The following is a 19,452-nucleotide window of genomic DNA, read 5'->3' on the forward strand; positions in this document are numbered from 1 at the left end:
GTGTTAAAATATGAGTGTTAAATTAACACCCAAGAGTGTTAAAGTTAATGATCTATTTAAGTGATTCAGTGAGTAATGATTGACCATTATTGAAGACACCTGATGTTAACAAGCAGAATCACTGAAGGAGAAAATATAATTTTTTATGACACCGTTATGGTGATCAGTGTTTGCTTTAGTTGGGCTCTTGACCCTTAAATCATTAAATTTAGATTTTGTTTGGCTGTTGTATTTGAGTTATAACTGCCAGATGAACAAAGAGAAAAGTTGATCAGGTGGTGTTGGTTATGTTTTGACATAATTATAAATTGCCTGAATCACTGAACTCATTTAGAATCTAATCTCTGACTTAAATGTATATTGTTGATTACATTTAAGCCAAATAAACTCCCGGGAGAGTTAATTTAACACGGGAGTTTTTGCTGTGTTATAATGATTTAATATAAGTAAATTGACAAAACTTTTATTTCCTTTATTTCAAGGCTACTCAAATATAGTGATAAGTTAACATCTACCTTAAATGATTAAGGTATCGTTAAAACCTTAAAAAAAAAAAAAAACTATTTTTTTTACAAAAAAAAAAAAATACTTCGAGAGGCTGTCTTTTGATATTGTACCTTAACCTTTAAAAGAAACGGTATATATTTGTACCTTTTAATGCTTTGGGACATATATGTACCCTTTTGACCCTCAAAAAGGTACATATATGTACCTTGGGGGACAGAAATGGACTCCTGCTGTACCCCTATTTCTGACAGTGTATAGGGTGTGATTTGGAACATAGTCTCTGAGTGTCGACTTTGAGCGCTGTTAATTCATAGAATATTCCTGTATGCTTTTTTCTCGAAAATGACAAATATTACCCAGAATGCATTGTTTTCGACGGCATATCTGTTTTAATGGAAAATGGTATGATACTGTCAGAATTTGGCAGCTTACCAGTGACAGTTATGCAATTTTGAGTAAAGGTTACCCTCCTTAAGGCCCCTCCTATACTTACAGAGTACATAAGAGCAAGACTACAACCAACATTAAACCTAAACAATATTTCTGACTATGGCTTTAACAGAAGTGTTACTCTCGCAGGACACAGGTACAATACTTTCCCTGCTGTTGTTTTTGATTATTTTTCTCTTTTCCATCAGCTCAAGCTCTCGTGATGAGGGAAAATATCCTCCAGGACCCAAACCACTGCCACTGCTGGGGAACCTGCACATGCTGGACCTCAAGAATACCTACATGAGCCTGTGGGAGGTGAGCAAACATATATAAATCAGATGATTTTACCTTCTACTGTAACATAGTTCTATTTTGGTTTTGTTTTCAAAACAAACTCAAAACAAAAGCATGAACATGGACATGGTGCTCACCAAATGTGGTTACAAGTAACAATACTTGACAAGGAACAAGGCAAACATGAGGGCTTAAATACAAAAGTACTAATGACAAGACAATAGTCCTTGTATATTTTAAACCCTCATGTTTGCTTTGTTACTTTGTCAAGTATTGTTACTTGTAACCACATTTGGTGAGCACCATGTCCATGTTCATGCTTTTGTTTTGGGTTTCATGCCACGCCATGCCTTTGTTTTATGTTTGATCTTGTTTTTGAAGATAAATAATAAACTGCACTTGGTTTCTACAAATTGCCTCCAGTGGACCCCATGTTACACATTATCACAGTTTATTCACTATAGTTTAGAAAATGGTAATAAAATATGACAAGAACTCACTTATTCTCACTTACATAAATGAACTATAGTGTCCTGGTTTGACTGTAGTTTCCTAGTATGTGCCAAATTGTTCCCTTATGCATAGCAAAAATAGACAGTGTTAAATTAACACTGCTCTGTGTTTAAATGGGAACCACCCGCAGGGTGTTAAAAGTAACACTGAAGCAGTGTAAGGGTACGTTTACACAGCAACAATGTGCTAAAAACAGAAACATTTTTTTCTTTGTACAGATGACAACGTTATCAAAACGATCCCCGTTCATATGGATCCGTGAAAACGATTAATAACGCTGTAATTTGCATGCCAGACAAGTAGCTGGCGGTGTCACTTTGTTAAGAAAAACTATCTGCCTGCGCACATACGCATTATTTTACTACAATATTACTTTGTCTTCTGGGTAAATTTAATCTTCACAAAGCCAGAACCATTCACTGTAATCCCAATTTTAGAATTTTCTCCTCTGATATAAACTCCCTTTTTACTTCCTTTTAGAAAAAGTCAAATCCTTTGAGCACAAAGGCTTTGACATCATATCATCCTTGAGTCTGTTGTAAGGAACCAATTTTTCATGATGACAAAATGTTATATTGTGTTGATTTGTGTAATTACAACCACTTGTGATGATGTCCGTATTACAAGATTACGTTTTTAGGCCACCAATACGCCATTGTCATGTATATGAACGGCCAAAACACATAAAAAGTCTTCAGTTTGTAGTTGTACGTGTCCTGTAAACAGCCCTTTAGAGGTATTTAGATTGCATTGCTTGGCATTATTGAAGACACCTGATGAAAACAAGCTAAATCACTGCAGAAAATAAAAACACAAGAACTACATCTGACTTCAACTACACAGCAAAAAGTCCAGTGTTAAATTAACTCTCCTGTGAGTTTATATGGCTCCAGAGTCAGTGTTAAAATATGAGTGTTAAATGAACACTCAAGAGTGTTAAAGTTAATGAGCTCATTAAGTGATTAATTGAGTGATGATTGAGCATTATTGAAGACACCTGATGTTAGCAAGCAGAATCACCAAAGGAGAAAATCTATTTTTTTAAGACACCGTTATGGAGATCAGTGTTTGCTTTAGTTGGGCTCTTGACCCATAAACTGTTAACATTAGATTGTATTTGGCTGTTGTATCTGAGTTATAACTGCCAGATTAACAAAGAGAAAGTTGATCAGGTTTTGTTGGTTATGTTTTGACATAATCATAATTTCACCTGAATCACTGATCTCATTTAGAGTCTAATCTCTGACTTAAATGTATATTGTTGATTACAGCATCACTGTGATTCTACAGCATAAGATCTTTTTTTCTAACTAGTCTAAAGGATTTCTTAAAAGTTGTTCTGATAAAACAAAATCTTTCTTTTAGGCACATACAGACATCAAGAATCAGTGTATGAATCTCAACTATGGTGACAAATAGAATATTCAATTAGGTAAAGGAAATTAGTAAGACAATTCAGATCATAATTTATTCATACCGCAATGCATGATGGGAGCCATGAATGAGTTTTGATTGGTGGCACCCAGAATGCACTGCAACATGCTTTATTATTGTCACCATTGTTGAGATTCACAGGCTGATTATTGATGTCAGTGTGTCTAAATAAAGTATTTTTATCAGAACAATTAAGAAATATTTTGGATTATATTGATAATGATAAAAATCATTTGCTGTAGAATCACAGGCTGCTGTAATCAACAAGGTAAATCTGACTCTCTAAATGAGAGTTGATATTCAGGTGAATTTATGATTATCAAACCACCTGAACACCTTTTCTCTTTGTTCATCTGAGAGTTATAACTCAGATACAACAGCCAAACAAAATTTAAAGTTAATGCTTTATGGGTCAAGAGCCCAACTAAAGCAAACACTGATCGCCATAACGGTGTCTTAAAAAAATAGATTTTCTCCTTTGGTGATTCTGCTTGCTAACATCAGGTGTCTTCAATAATGCTCAATTATCACTCAATGAATCACTTAATGAGCTCATTACCTTTAACACTCTTGAGTGTTAATTTAACACTCATATTTTAACACTGACTCTGGAGCCATATAAACTCCCAGGAGAGTTAATTTAACACTGGAGTTTTTGCTGTGTACAGATTGAATCAACTGAAGATAAAATACATTAAATCTCTCAAGATCTCAGCAGAGGATTTAAAAAAAAAAACTTTAAAACAGTTTTACAAGCTTTACTAATAAATACTAAACAGTGAAGAATTATTGAGAATTTACAGAGGTTTAGATGGTGATGTTTTATTGAAAAAATATATATATAGTTTGTTGTGGAGTCACCATCATGATGATCAGTGTTTGCTTTAGTTGGACTCTTGACACTTATTGATGATAAAGAAAGTAATCATCATGCAATAGTCTCATTCAATGAACTCGTTTAGAGTCTAATCTGGTTTAATAGGTGATGTATTATGAATTTAACCTCACTGATGACAGCAGCCCTGTGATATTAAAAAGTGTTGTTATAATATGAAACATACTAAAAACAGTTAACTTTTTTTTTTTTTAAAGAAACACTGCATCATTTGGACACAAACACAGACATCAAGAATCAGCATATGAATCTCAACTAAGGTGACATGCTTCTTGCCCCAATGCATGTTGGGAGCCATGAGTTTTATACTATGGTGTCTTCCAGCATGCATTGCGGTATTGAAACATGTCACCATTTTTTAGATTCATATGCTGATTCTTGATGTCTGTGTGTGTCCAAATGATGTAGCTTTTCTAAAAAATAAAATGAAAAGAAAAACAAAGTCAAAAGTGTGTTATTATTTTTATTTGTATACTAAAAAATACTGTAACAATCAGGGTTTGAAATTAACACCTGTCAAATGTGGGTAAAAAAATCAACTGTGGCGGTTAATGCTTTAAAATCACTAGCCAAGTTGGCATGTTACTTATTATGTTTACTCACTTTGCTGGGGAAGTTTGTGTAAGCCAAAACTGCACAGATTTAGTGCAAATACTCGACTCGTAAATCATCATTGATATAAATACAGCATATTGCACAGAATCTTTTAATTTTTAAAAAATTAGTTTTTTTTAAGAATTTTTTTTTTCTATTTTTTTGGCTACACTGTTAACCCTTGCTGTAAAATTCTGACAATATCATACCATTTTCCATTAAAACAGTAATATACCGTAGAAAATAAAAGTAGCCTACAGGAATATACTGTGAATTAACAGCGCTCAAAGTCGACACTCAGAGGCTGTTTTCCCAATCACACCCTATACCCTCATTCACTATTCCCTACATTAGTTCACTAATATAGTCCACTTGAATGAAAAGAAGAGAGTGAATTGAGACACTGATGAACACCTGATAAGCAGAATCACTGAAGGACAGAGAAAAAAGAACAGAAAAAAGAGAAACACAAAAACTACAACTGACTTCCAGCCACACTGAGTGTGAAACCAGTTTACAAACCAGTTTACGATTATTTCTTTCATACATGTACAAAAGTTCTTGTTGAGAATTAACAGAGATTTAGTTATTAATAAAATTTGTTGTCACCATGATGGAGATCAGTATTTGCTTTAGTTGGTCTCTTGTCCCTTGACTTCTTACCATTCATCTCTCTCTTTGGTTGCTGTAACAGTGAATTTATAAAACACTTTTATTATGGCAAGAAAGAGCCAAGAGGAAGATGATCAGGTGTTTTTGGCTTTTGTGATGATGTCACAATCATCCTGGACATGTCTGAATCTCTGATCTTTTCTGTATTTATTCTTTGAATTTATGGGTATTTCATGTTTGCATGTATCTGTGAATCTACAAAATGAAATCAATATTTCTGTAATCAGGTCTTCTCAAGAATATTGTAATCATATAGTGCATTCAATTTTATTTTACTCCTGCTTGACTGAGACCCACACAGATATCAACAATCAGAATATGAATCTCAACAATGGTGAAAAGTTTCATGTCGCAATGCATGCTGGGTTCCAGGATAATATAAAACTCCAAGCATGCACTGCGGCATGAATAATAATAATAATAATAAAAAAATATTGCCACCATTGTTGAGATTCATGTGCTAAATTGTGATATCTCGGTGTTTCTAAAACACAGTGTAGCTCTGTTTCTCTGGTTATGCATCATGTGTTAAAAAAAAAGAGTCATTGTATCTTATTGCTGCGTTTTCACAGTGGTGGTAATGTAACACTTTTGATTGAAGATTAAACTCTGAATAAGTGAGAATGAATTTCTTAGTGAATGAACAGGCAATATGATGATTTTGTCATCATAATCATTATAACTGCAGTCATTCATAAACTGTGTGTGCACAAGTGTGACTTGCAAAAACACAGCTCAAGCAGCAAAAGAAAAACTAATGTTTTAGCATCAGCATCCCAACTAAAGCAAGCACTGATCTCTATAATGGTAACTTCAAACCAAACATTTTCAATTAAACATCTCAATAACAACTTCTGTATGACAGAAATAAAGTCATACTGGTTAATAATAAGTGTAATAATGTGTAATGGCTGGAAGTCAGTCATAGTTATTGTGTTTCTCTATTTTCTGTTCTTGTGTTTCTCTTTTCTTCAGTGATTCTGCTTACAATCACTTACATATTCCCTTAATTATCTCACTGCATCGTTACTTTTTACTCGTAGTGTGGATTTCCCTGAGGGGTTGAAAGGGTTAACTGTAGGGCTGGGCGATTTAAATCGCGATATTGTTATGCGCATCTCATCAGTAAAGCCGGTTCCTTGATTAGTAGTAAATCGCCATCACCTGCTTTCAGATGGAGCGGCATTTACTACAAAGAGCCGTAGTTAACTGACAAGCTGAGCCAAATCACATCAATATCGCGGACGTATCGCCAGCGATATTTAATGCGATATGGCTCAGCTTGTCAGTTAACTACGGCTCTTTGTACACAGCGAAACATCCAGTGTTAAATTAACACTCCTGGGAGTGTATGAGTCCACACTCAAGAGTGTTTAAGTTAATGAGATAACTAAGTGATTAATTTAGTGATGATTGAGCATTATTGAAGACACCTGATGTTAACAAGTAGAATCGCTGAAGGAGAAAATCGCAAATTGTAAGTTACCAGTATTGTGATGGGTAGTTGCTTTAGTTGGGCTCTGACCCTTTTATGTGTACTTTAGATCTTGTTTGGCTGTTGTAACTGAGTTAAAACTGCCAATTGAACAAAGAATAAAATGTGATCTGATGGTGTTGGTTATATTATGACAATCATCATTTGAACTTGCTCACTGAACTCATTAAAATCCTTCTTTCTGACTTCGATTTATGTTGTTGGTTACAGCATAATTGGGAATCTGAATAAATGGCCAGAATTTTTTGATGTAATTTAAAGGATTTCTTAAAAGATGTTTAAAAAAGAAAATCATTCTTTTAGGCACACACAGATGTCAAGATTCAGTCTATGCATCTCAACAATGGTGAGGAGCAGAATATTCAATGAGGAAAAGTAAATTACATAGACAATTCAGATCATAATTTATTCATACCGCAATGCATGATGGGAGCCATTAATGAGTTGTGATTGGTGGCAGCCACTGCAACATGCTTTATTATTGTCACCATTGTTGAGATTCACAGGCTGATTATTGATGTCTGTGTTTTAAATTAATTTATCTGAATGTCTTTTTGATCAGAACAATGTTTATTAATTTTGAATTATAAGTAAAGTACTGATTATCATAGGCTGAAGAATCACAAAACTGCTGCTAACAAGTTAAGCCAAACTATCTCAATATGTTTTCTTTTTCAGATCACAGCAAGATTATGTCAAAACGTAGCCAACACTATAAGATGACATTTTACTTTGTTCAGTTAACTGTTATAAATCAATAACAGCAGACGAACAACAGTAAATATTAAAGTAATCATATAATGGTCTAGAGCCCAACTAAAGCAAACACCCATCACCTTAATGGTAACTTACAATTTGTGATTTTCTCCTTCAGTGATTCTGCTTGTTATCATCAGGTGTCTTCAATAATGCTCAATCATCACTAAATTAATCACTTAATTATTTCCTCAGCCCTAAATGCCGCTTCATCTGAAAGCAGGTGATGGCGATTTACTACTAATCAAGGAACCGGCTTTACTGACGAGATGCGCATAACAATATCGCGATTTAAATCGCCCAGCCCTAGTTAACTGTGTAAGATAAAAAAGACACACCCACAAAATGTATTTTAACAGTAATAAACTGTAAGTTATAAAACAGGTTTATACTGGCAACACTGTTGCCAGTAGTTTACTGTAAAATTATTTTTTTGGGTCACCATTGTGCAGAAGAGTAGAGCCTGTGCTTCAGTCCAGGAGAAGATCTACAAACATTGATGATATGCTGCATGTTGCTTTATTTAACAGACGGTGACTGTGTAGTTGCTGATCCAGTGGAAATCTTTTTATGTACAATAGTTTTTTAGTGGTCTCAAATGAAAGAAGTTCACAGTAATACTTTGCTCACATTGTTAATGCATTATAAATTTTAGTTAATACATTTAAATGACAGTTGGTCAATTTAAGGCAGTCAGTTTCTGCAAGTGTAATTAGTTAACTATAATTTAGTGCATTTTTACAGAAACAAACTAGATTACAGTAAAGAACTGTACAATTAACAGTATTTTACTGGCAACAGTGTTGCCAGTATTTTACTGTAAAAAAACCCGGTAAGGTCTAACAGTGTAGTAGAAGTTCTGAATGGCCGGTAACTTAAAACATAGTAGCTAAATTGGCCGGTGAGTGAAAAAGTTAATTTCAAACCCTGGTAACAATGTATGTAAAAATAAAAATGAAAAAAACTATGTCAAGAAATGGTGTTGGTTATTGTTGGTGAATATACTCTATTAATAACAAATATCCCCTTTTAGTCAGGGATAAGAGTATGAAAAAAATATCACCTTATCATCTGTTTTTTGGCTTTCTTTGCAACAAATGATTTGTTTTGGTAAACACTAATACAAAGACCACAAACTCACGTTAAAAGCCAAGTCAAACTGCCCAACTAAAGGAAACACCGATCACCATAATCATTAAAAAATCAACATCTAAATCTATGTTAGTTCTCAAAAGAACTTCTGCTGAGATATTGAGTGATTTATTGTCTTCTTTTATTTGCAGTTGATTTCAGGCTGTGTGGCTTTAAGTCAGTTGTAGTTGTGTTTAGTAGTTGTGTAGTTGTAATATCATGGCTCAATGACAATTCCCTTCAGACTAAATTCTCAATAGGGCCTTTTCTCTCATTCCTTATTGCTTTATTACTACACGCGCCATGGGTAAGATTCATTGGTAATGTTTGACCAGGGAGACAGTCGTCATGCCAGTTGAAAAAATGCACAAATAGAGAGATCATAGATAAGCTGATGCCAATAGATAAACAGCCAGAGAAACAGATTCTGTGTTCATTCAAAGGTCACTATTCCCACTAGGCTAATAGTTATGGGCATAGATATCATATATAAATGCTAGATGTCTTATGGCGCAGTCACTTCCGGCATCAACGTTTGGCCATCTTGTCACAGTGAAGCTGTGCATTAGGTGAGTGATCAGCATGCACACAAATCCTCATATCTCGCTGAAATCTTGACGGATTTACAAACGGTTTGGTTTCTTACAAAGGTTATTAACGTGGCTATAATTCCGAATGCTTGAACATGTATGTTATAATTATTCATATGTATGCAGTGTATGTATGCAGTGTCATAACTACATCTCTGACGTTTATAACAAACCAAACCGTTTGAAAATCGGTAGAAAATTGAGCAAGTTATGGTTATTTAAAAGTACACTGTTAGACCTTACCGGGTTTTTTTACAGTAAAATACTGGCAACACTGTTGCCAGTAAAATACTGTTAATTGTACAGTTCTTTACTGTAATCTAGTTTGTTTCTGTAAAAATGCACTAAATTATAGTTAACTAATTACACTTGCAGAAACCGACTGCCTTAAATTGACCAACTGTCATTTAAATGTATTAACTAAAATTTATAATGCATTAATAATGTGAGCAAAGTATTACTGTAATCTTCTTTCATTTGAGACCACTAAAAAACTATTGTACATAAAAATATTTTCACTGGATCAGCAACTACACAGTCACCGTCTGTTAAATAAAGCAACATGCAGCATATCATCAATGTTTGTAGATCTTCTCCAGGACTGAAGCACAGGCTCTACTCTTCAGCACAATGGTGACCCGAAAAATTAATTTTACAGTAAACTACTGGCAACAGTGTTGCCAGTATAAACCTGTTTTATAACTTACAGTTTATTACTGTTAAAATACATTTTGTGGGTGTGTCTTTTTTATCTTACACAGTTAACCCTTTCAACCCCTCAGGGAAATCCACACTACGAGTAAAAAGTAGCGATGCAGTGAGATAATTAAGGGAATATGTAAGTGATTGTAAGCAGAATCACTGAAGAAAAGAGAAACACAAGAACAGAAAATAGAGGAACACAATAACTACGACTGACTTCCAGCCATTACACATTATTACACTTTTTATTAACCAGTATGACTTTATTTCTGTCATACAGAAGTTGTTATTGAGATGTTTAATTGAAAATGTTTGGTTTGAAGTTACCGTTATAGAGATCAGTGCTTGCTTTAGTTGGGATGCTGATGCTAAAACGTTAGTTTTTCTTTTGCTGCTTGAGCTGTGTTTTTGCAAGTCACACTTGCGCACACACAGTTTATGAATGACTGCAGTTATAATGATTATGATGACAAAATCATCATATTGCCTGTTCATTCACTAAGGAATTCATTCTCACTTATTCAGAGTTTAATCCTCAATCAAAAGTGTTGCATTAGCACCACTGTGAAAACGCAGCAATAAGATACAATGACTCTTTTTTTTAACACATGATGCATAGCCAGAGAAACAGAGCTACACTGTGTTTTAGAAACACTGAGATATCACAATTTAGCACATGAATCTCAACAATGGTGGCAATATTTCTTTATTATTATTATTATTATTATTCATGCAGCAGTGCATGCTGGGAGTTTTATATTATCCTGGAACTCAGCATGCATTGCGACATGAAACTTTTCACCATTGTTGAGATTCATATGCTGATTGTTGATATCTGTGTGGGTCTCAGTCAAGCAGGAGTAAAATAAAATTGAATGCACTATATGATTACAATATTCTTCAGAAGACCTGATTACAGAAATATTGATTTCATTTTGTAGATTCACAGATATATGCTAAATATGAGATAACTATAATTTCAATGACTATATACAGGAAAAATCTGAAAATCAGGCATGTCCAGGATGATTGTGACATCATCACAAAAAAAAAAAAAACACCTGTTCATCTTCCTCTTGACTTTTTCGTGCCATAACAAATGTGTTTTATAAACTCACCATTACAGCAGTCAGAGAGAGATGAATGGTAAGAAGTCCAGGGACAAGAGACCAACTAAAGCAAATACTGATCTCAATCATGGTGACAACAAATTTTATTAATAACTAAATCTCTGTTAATTCTCAACAAGAACTTTTGTACATGTATGAAAGAAATAATCGTAAACTGGTTTGTAAACTGGTTTCACACTCAGTGTGGCTGGAAGTCAGTTGTAGTTTTTGTGTTTCTCTTTTTTCTGTTCTTTTTTCTCTGTCCTTCAGTGATTCTGCTTATCAGGTGTTCATCAGTGTCTCAATTCACTCACTTCTTTTCATTCAAGTGGACTATATTAGTGAACTAATGTAGAGGATAGTGAATGAGGGTATAGGGTGTGATTGGGAAAACAGCCTCTGAGTGTCGACTTTGAGCACTGTTAATTCACAGTATATTCCTGTAGGCTACTTTTATTTTCTACGGTATATTACTGTTTTAATGGAAAATGGTATAATATTGTCAGAATTTTACAGCAAGGGTTAACAGTGTACACTTGCGGACGTCGACCTCCATTGGCCAGCAGCGCGCACGAGACATCTAGCCTTTATATATGATATCTATGGTTATGGGTAATGTATGACCAGTGAGGGCATGTTATGGAGGGCATGTTATGGCATGTTATAGATTCAATGGCATTAATGGCTTTTCTTTATCTTTTCTCACTTGCAGCTGTCAAAACAATATGGGTCAGTTTACACAGTGCACTTGGGCCCCAAAAAAGTGGTAATATTGTCAGGATACAAGGTCGTCAAACACGCACTAGTGAACCTTTCTGAGGAGTTTGGAGACCGAGATATTACACCCATATTCCATGATTTCAACCAGGGATATGGTAAGGCTTCACATCTTCAGATGATCATTCATAAACACCTTTTTTTTGTTGTCGATATAAATGCCAAATTAATTCAGAACTTAGACTTGTCTTGTAAATAAAGTTGCAAATAAAAATAAATAATCTCCTTGTATTCAAGTTAGAAATGTGAGGTCCACTTTGGAGTAATGGGTAAATTATGCCTCTGTAGGGATCGTGTTTGCCAATGGTGAAAACTGGAAAGAAATGAGACGCTTTGCTCTCACAAACCTGCGAGATTTTGGAATGGGAAAGAAAAGAAGTGAAGAGATTATCATTGAAGAAACACAACATTTAAAAGTGGAATTTGAGAAGTTTGAAGGTAAGATTGTTAACCACAATTAAAAAATCATGATGGATGAAACTGATTTGAGTATTAACATCTTGTTCGCCCATGTGCAGGAAAACCATTTGATACAACTCTGCCAATGGCCATGGCTGTTTCGAACGTTATCTCTGCCATTATCTACAGCACCAGATTTGAGTACAGCAACACTAAGTTACAACACATGGTCAAACGAGCTGGCGAAAACATGAAGATGATTGGATCAGCTTCAGTTCAGGTACATTCCTGTACAATCCACCAATAATTAATACACGGATTGTTATTTTTTTATTATTTTAATAAGTACAATAAAGATTTATTGTTTATAATGCATGATTTTGGAGTATATGTCAAGGTGTATGTACAGTGTTTAATGATACATTATGATTTTTTTGCAATTCTGCTTGTTTGTAGCTCTACAACATGTTTCCTTGGCTTCGTCCTTTTGTGGTGAATCAGAAACGTATTGTGAATAATGTCAGAGAAACATTCAAACAAAGTGAGGAACTATTAAATGGTCTGAAGAAGACTCTGAACCCTCAGGAGCCTAGAGGAATCGCTGATTCTTTCCTCATACGACAGCAGAAGGACGAGGTACTGTCTATACTTTAAATCAAATAGATTTGTAATTACGATTTTTGGCTTTCATTGTCATGACTTCTGCAGGAATCTGGCAAAACAGACTCTTTGTACAATTCAATGAATTTACAATGTACAATCAACAACCTGTTTGGTGCTGGTACTGACACTACGGCCACAACGCTACGCTGGAGTCTTCTACTCATGGCCAAATACCCTGAAATACAAGGTATGACTGCAAATGCCCATCTTAATGCATACATTTGAATACTGAAAAAAATATATTATTGAAACAAATGTCACTCAGAAATCACTTTTTTTCTAAAGCGTACTCCACCTTCTTCAAAGAGTCCTCGAGTCAAGTCAAAACAGACTATTGCATTATTTTAGAACAATTTGAATTCTACACGTTTGCAAATCTAATTATTAACCATGCAAAGTGTCAAACAGAGTCAAGTATTCAGTAATGCTGTTATATACTTTCATACTGCAGTCTTTCTTGTGATTTTACTAAGCCGAGGTCCAAGACGAGATTGAACGAGTGATCGGTGGACGTCAGCCAGTGGTGGAAGATAGGAAGAACTTACCATATACAGACGCTGTGATTCATGAAACGCAGAGATTTGCAAACATAGTACCCCTTGGTTCCCCCCATCAGACCACCTGTGATGTTCATCTGAATGGATTCCTCATCAAGAAGGTCTGGCTCCAAGAGCATGCTGTGTTCTTGATTATGTGTTTGCACCATTTATCATTGATAATTTGTGTTGTTTTATGCAGGGTACCAGTGTGTTCGCACTACTGGTATCTGTATTGAGGGATGAAAATGAGTGGGAAACTCCTGACAGCTTCAATCCAAGACACTTCCTAAATAAGCAGGGCCAGTTTGTCAAAAAGGACGCCTTCTTGCCCTTCTCTGCAGGTGCAGTGGACTTCAAATTAGTTATAATTTATTATACAGACTAATTATATTGTGCCATCACAGGTGATTTCTGTAAATACTTTGCTTATTGTTTTTGTCAGGCCGCAGGGTTTGTCCTGGAGAGAGTTTGGCCAGGATGGAGATCTTCCTGTTCTTCACCTCCCTCCTTCAGCATTTCCGCTTCACTCCTCCTCCTGGAGTGTCTGAAGATGATCTGGATCTCACACCAGCGGTGGGCTTCACCCTGAACCCAGCCTCACACAAACTGTGTGCAGTGAAGCGGTCTTAAAGTTATATATACTGTTAAATATTACCTTTTATTGTACTGTAAATGACATCTTTTATGATATGCTTGCATTTAATTTAGGTTTCCATTGGAAATACATTCAATGTTTATTAAATTCTTCCTTTTCGATTAGTGGTTTCCCAGATAGCAACATTATTTCGGCCTAGATCCGGCCCACATCTGGCACATAAGGAATGATGATCTGGCCCACATTCAGCGTGGAATGATGATCTTTGGGCGGACCGCTCCTGTTTGCCAGATCTGGGCCACAAGCAGGCCATGCAATGCCACATGTCAGCCAAGAGCTAAGAAATAAACCTAGACCTTATCTGGGCCACAAAATATTAAATATGGTATATTAAATATGGAGTCATCTCAGCCTTAATATGCCTGTTAACAAGAAGAGTAACATAAGGAAAGAAGAGAACAGAAAAGAGACAAGCCTATTTTATTTCTGATATGTACATTTTTCCGCCATCTTGGTTTTTGTCCAAAACCTTTTGCAAACTAGTCCTAGGATTTTCACCTGATCAGAATCAAACCAGTGCAGAAAGAATCTCTGGAGTATGATTATCCCAAAAAAGTTGAAATTTTGATTTACATTAACAGAATTAGATATTTTCACCAATCTTGGTACACATTTGTATGGGCTCAATCTTTGGTCAACTTGGCGATTGGCAACTTGGTGGCGCTATAACAGGAAATAAACATGAAAATGGCTATAACCAATTCTAAACAAGCATGCAAAGTTTTATGGAGATTGGACCGTAGGTGGCGCTATAACTGTTAAAAAGCTTTAAAACCATATTATAAAACTCATGGCTCCTAGCATGCACTGCAGCATGACCCATGTCACCATTGTTGAAATTCATATGCTGATCCTTGATCTCTGTGGGTCACAAAAGGGAAACATTCCTACATTATATTAAAAACAAAAAAAAACCTCTGAAAATAATTTCAGAATGTCTGATCTGTGGCGAGAAAGTATTGTTGGGGAATAAAGTCAATTAAAAACAAACAACTACTACAGAGATAAGATTAGTGACTTATTGTACTTTATAATGCTGAGAACTACATCAACTGGTTATCTTCGTCTCTGTGTTTCTTTGCAAAAAATTATGTGGTAAACACTGTTACAAATACAACAAACTCACATCAAAATCCAAGATTCAAACTGCCCAACTAAATGAAACTCTAATCACCATAATGGTGACCAAACATTTTCAATAAAACATCAACACCTAAATTAATTAATGTTAACTTTCAAAAAGAACTTCTATAACCGTACAACCGAAAAAAAAATCGATCTAGGTCGTAATAAGTGAAGCTGGTAATGCTCTTTGTAGAGTTGTTTAGTCCTCCTCTGCTGAGATCTTGAGAGATTTAACCTCTTTTATCTTCAGTTGATTTCTTCTAAGGCTGTGGCTGTAAGTCTGTTGTCGTTCTTGTGTTTCTCTTTCCTTCAGTGCTTGTTCACATCAAGTGTTCATCACTAATACTCAATCATCACTTAATTAATCATTTAATTATCTCATTAAATAAATCACGGATTCAGAGTTACTTTAAATCTCTTTAGAGTGGGACTAAATGTTGTAAATGTTTAACTGGAGATTTTGCTGTGTACTAGGAACCCTTTCTTGCACGTGTTTGGAAGTTAATAGTTGAAGTAGCGTGAACCCAATGTACTCTGCACGTTTTCTGTTCCACTGTGGGAGAAAAGTTGTTTGCTGAACTTTATATTTTCACGACCCTGGTATAATATTAATAGTACACTGATAGCTGGACATTTGCAGAAAGTGGGCTAATAGAAAATTATTTATAGAGAGGCATGAGGACTATAAGGGGTAACAACACCACAACAAGTAACCATGCATAGTTGTGAATGTATGGCCTGACATTGGCTACACATTTGTGACCATGAATATACAAAACAGTTGCATTTTCTCAGAGGGGCCACAAAGTAATCATCTCACTATTGGGCTTTTACACTGGAGGAAGCATTTCATAGATCTGAGAACTATTGCTGCCATGTTCACACCGCAGGAACTAGGAAAGATTTAAATTCTAGGAACTCTGTTTGGAGGAATTAATTTAGCTCCTACTTCAGAGTAGGGTCTAAACCAAGCGGGAAGGAAGTCGACCGGAAGTTGAAGCCGGCCGCGTGCCACCATCTTGTAGCAGAACTTCACCTGCTGTTAGCATCCCATTGACTCCCATTCATTTTGGCGTCACTTTGACAGCGAATAACTTTACATCTGAGGCGTTTGAAGACTCCATTTGTCCATTATTTATTTCTAAAGAAACACGACAATGTATAAAATGCTCCATTACCTTGTAGCTTATGTTACGGCCCCGTAGAAGCAGTTTTTGTAAAAGTAGGCTAACGATTGCGTCATAACCACGCGACTCTCTGTCGCACAGTAGAGAGATTACCGTATGGACGGGAGGAGAAGCTCGCGGGCAATCGGGGGGACGTGGAGGCAAAATGACAAAATAATTAATCAGAATACCTAGCAAAAGTTGCTCCTGCTCCAAGCTCATGGACAGCTCCTACTCACACTCTCCGTCTCTGCAAGATTCGGAAGGGAATGATTCAGATTTCTCTTGGCACAGCTACTAGAAGACATACGGGTTGCTCACGTCACATCTACGTCGTCAAGCTCGGTTTGAGTCTGCGTGTCAGGAAAGGAAGTGCTAAGAAATCGCTAAAAATGGGCTTCACTTGTCTCAATTGAGATCCAATGAGATGGCTCTGTCCACTTCTTATACTGTCTATGGTCTAAACCAGCACTATAGGAACTATTAGGGATGTTAGTGTATGCTGATTGGCTGAAATGCATGTGAAACACCAGCACCCGACATTTTTTTAAAAGCTGTGTAAACACACAGATTATAGCCTATACATTTACTCCAGAAACTAACTCTACGAACATGGAAACCAGTGATAGATCGATCTCTTGAACTTTATGTTATAGAGAAAAGCTAAGCCAAACATGATTATGCATTTCTGCTCAGCTAGCAACACTGAATATCAACCACACGACATACGCTAATACCTTTTCATATACTGTCTACTTTCTATGAAACGGTTCTATTTAATAAAGTATTAGACAGATCTCAGTGCCGTCAAAATAAAGGTTAAAAATATTATGCTGTACAAGGACAGTTCTGCTATAATTAAGTATACCTAACTCAGAAATTGTGCTCTATATGAGTTCAGTGATCCAGGTCAAATGATTGAGAAATAATGATAATGTTAAAACATAACCAACACCATCAGAACAGCTTTTCTATTTATTCATCTTGCTGTTATATCTCAGGTACAGCAGCCAAACAAAATCTATTAAGGGTCAAGAGCCCAACTAAAACAAACACTGATCACCATAATGCTGACTAAAAATTGTGATTTTTCTCCTTTAGTGATTTTTCTTGTTAACATCAGGTGTCTTCAATAATGCTCAATTATCACTCAATTATTCACTTGATTATCTCATTAACTTTAACACTGCAGATTTTGCTGTGTAGATGTATGAAAGAAATAAAGAAAACATGGACTTAATAAGTGAAAATGTAATGCTGTGAGTTGTTAAATCATTCTCTGCTTAGATCTTGAGGGATTAAATGTCTTATTTTATCTTCTTTTCTTATTTCTCTTTCCCTCTGTGTTTCTGCTTGTTAACAGCAGGTGTTCAAATGTTTGAAAGAATGTTTCAGGAACATCAATCTAATCTTTAATTAAGTGATGTACTCATATTTTTTGTTTATTATTTTCCTCCTTTAAGTAGTTTTCTTATCTTTCCTTATCTTATCTTTATCAGCATCATGCATTGAGTCCTCAAATATATGTTTTTTGTTGCTCAGACTGATTTGTTGTTATACATTCTTAAAATGTTTTTCTGTAATAGTATATTGGCCCAGTCTGCATGAGATTTCACAGTGCGTCTTGCATTGCTCTAATTGTCCTAAAATATCTGTTTCTGTTGCTCAGTAATAATAAACAAGGACTTGACGAATTTCAGCGTTTTTAGAGTCCACAACACAATGCAGATAACACGCCAACACTTGTGAAGTTGAAAATACTAAATATTTTAAGTAAATACAACTTTACTGGGTCAATGCCAAAAAAATGACTCAGGAAGGTTTTTTTTTTTTTTACAGTGAGTAGTAGAGGACTATTATAAATCATACAGTGTTAACCCTGGCTTTAGTTGATGACCGGGTATTGGATATCAGACAAAATGCAGTGTTAAATGGTTTTGGATCAGACACATGTGTCTGATAAATTTCTTCAGATAATCTTTAATTTAATGTTGTAGCAAATACATTTCTGGATGATATGCAGTGTAATGCAATACTGTAGGAATATGGGTGGGGGAAAAAACAAGCAGGTTTCTGCAGTTTCTGCAGCAGGGTTGATGATGTGACAGTATGATTCCTGTTGCTGCAGGATCACAGAGCTGCTGATGAAGGACAGATATTTCCATTGGATATGGCACTGAATTCAGTTGATGATCCATATATGGGCTGTAGAAGAAAAATGGCACATCTGGTGAAGAATAAGTAGAGAAGGAAATCAATAACTCAGGTGAATTTAAAAAGGTGTGGCAAGAAGGTGAAAAAATGCCACTGTACCAGAAGATAAACTGACAAGGAATCCTATTGCATTTAATGTGTACACTAGCATAGCAATTTTGACATGGCTGTTCATAATGGTAAACAAAACTACAGAAACCGGACAGTGAAATGGTATTCACTTCACTTTTTGTTAACAGATGCAATACAGATATTGACTAAAACCAAAAGAAGAGTGCTTTTTATAAGAATGTCACAGGCACAGAGGTTCGTTTCGGCTCATTTGCTTCATCCTCTCTTGATCGTATAGTAGCACAGGGTTTTGGAACTAAATCTTGCAACAACGTTAATGTGATCAAATACTGTATTCTAAGTATCCTGAAGAGAAAGAGGTGCTGATTCCTCCATATGAGAAATTTAAAGTCACTGCTGTCAAGACAAAGAGAAGACCAGAAAAATATGGCTATAGTGCATGCTGGGAGTTTTGAACTATGCTGGTACCCACGATGCACGACAGCACTTTTAGGTCACCATTGTTGAGATCCATATGACATCAACAGGTAACCATCATCACCTGATTTCATTTCACTTTACTACTGCAACTTTAATTACTTAATTACTTGTATCACTTTATTACTGCACTTTACTACTTTTCTTTGCTACTACAAACTGCAAATGTGCTTAACAAACACTGTCACAGCAGCCAAAAAAGACAAAAGATTAAATAAGAGTTAAGATCCTAACTAATGGA

General features: G+C 35.5%; 1 protein-coding gene across 1 annotated transcript; it reads left to right on the top strand.

Moving 5' to 3' along the window:
- Positions 1 to 997: 997 nt before the first annotated feature.
- On the top strand, positions 998 to 17,763 carry LOC311095344 (cytochrome P450 2K6-like). The gene is made up of 9 exons (XM_084133833.1): positions 998 to 1,254; positions 11,837 to 11,999; positions 12,190 to 12,339; positions 12,420 to 12,580; positions 12,757 to 12,936; positions 13,009 to 13,150; positions 13,437 to 13,621; positions 13,702 to 13,843; positions 13,945 to 17,763. Exons 1-9 carry the CDS (start codon positions 1,057 to 1,059, stop codon positions 14,130 to 14,132), a joined length of 1,509 nt encoding a protein of 502 aa, XP_083989959.1. The 5' UTR covers positions 998 to 1,056; the 3' UTR covers positions 14,133 to 17,763.
- Positions 17,764 to 19,452: the final 1,689 nt, after the last annotated feature.

This window comes from Abramis brama (assembly GCF_963993115.1).
Source record: "Abramis brama genome assembly, chromosome: 1".
Taxonomy (NCBI): Eukaryota; Metazoa; Chordata; class Actinopteri; order Cypriniformes; family Leuciscidae; genus Abramis; species Abramis brama.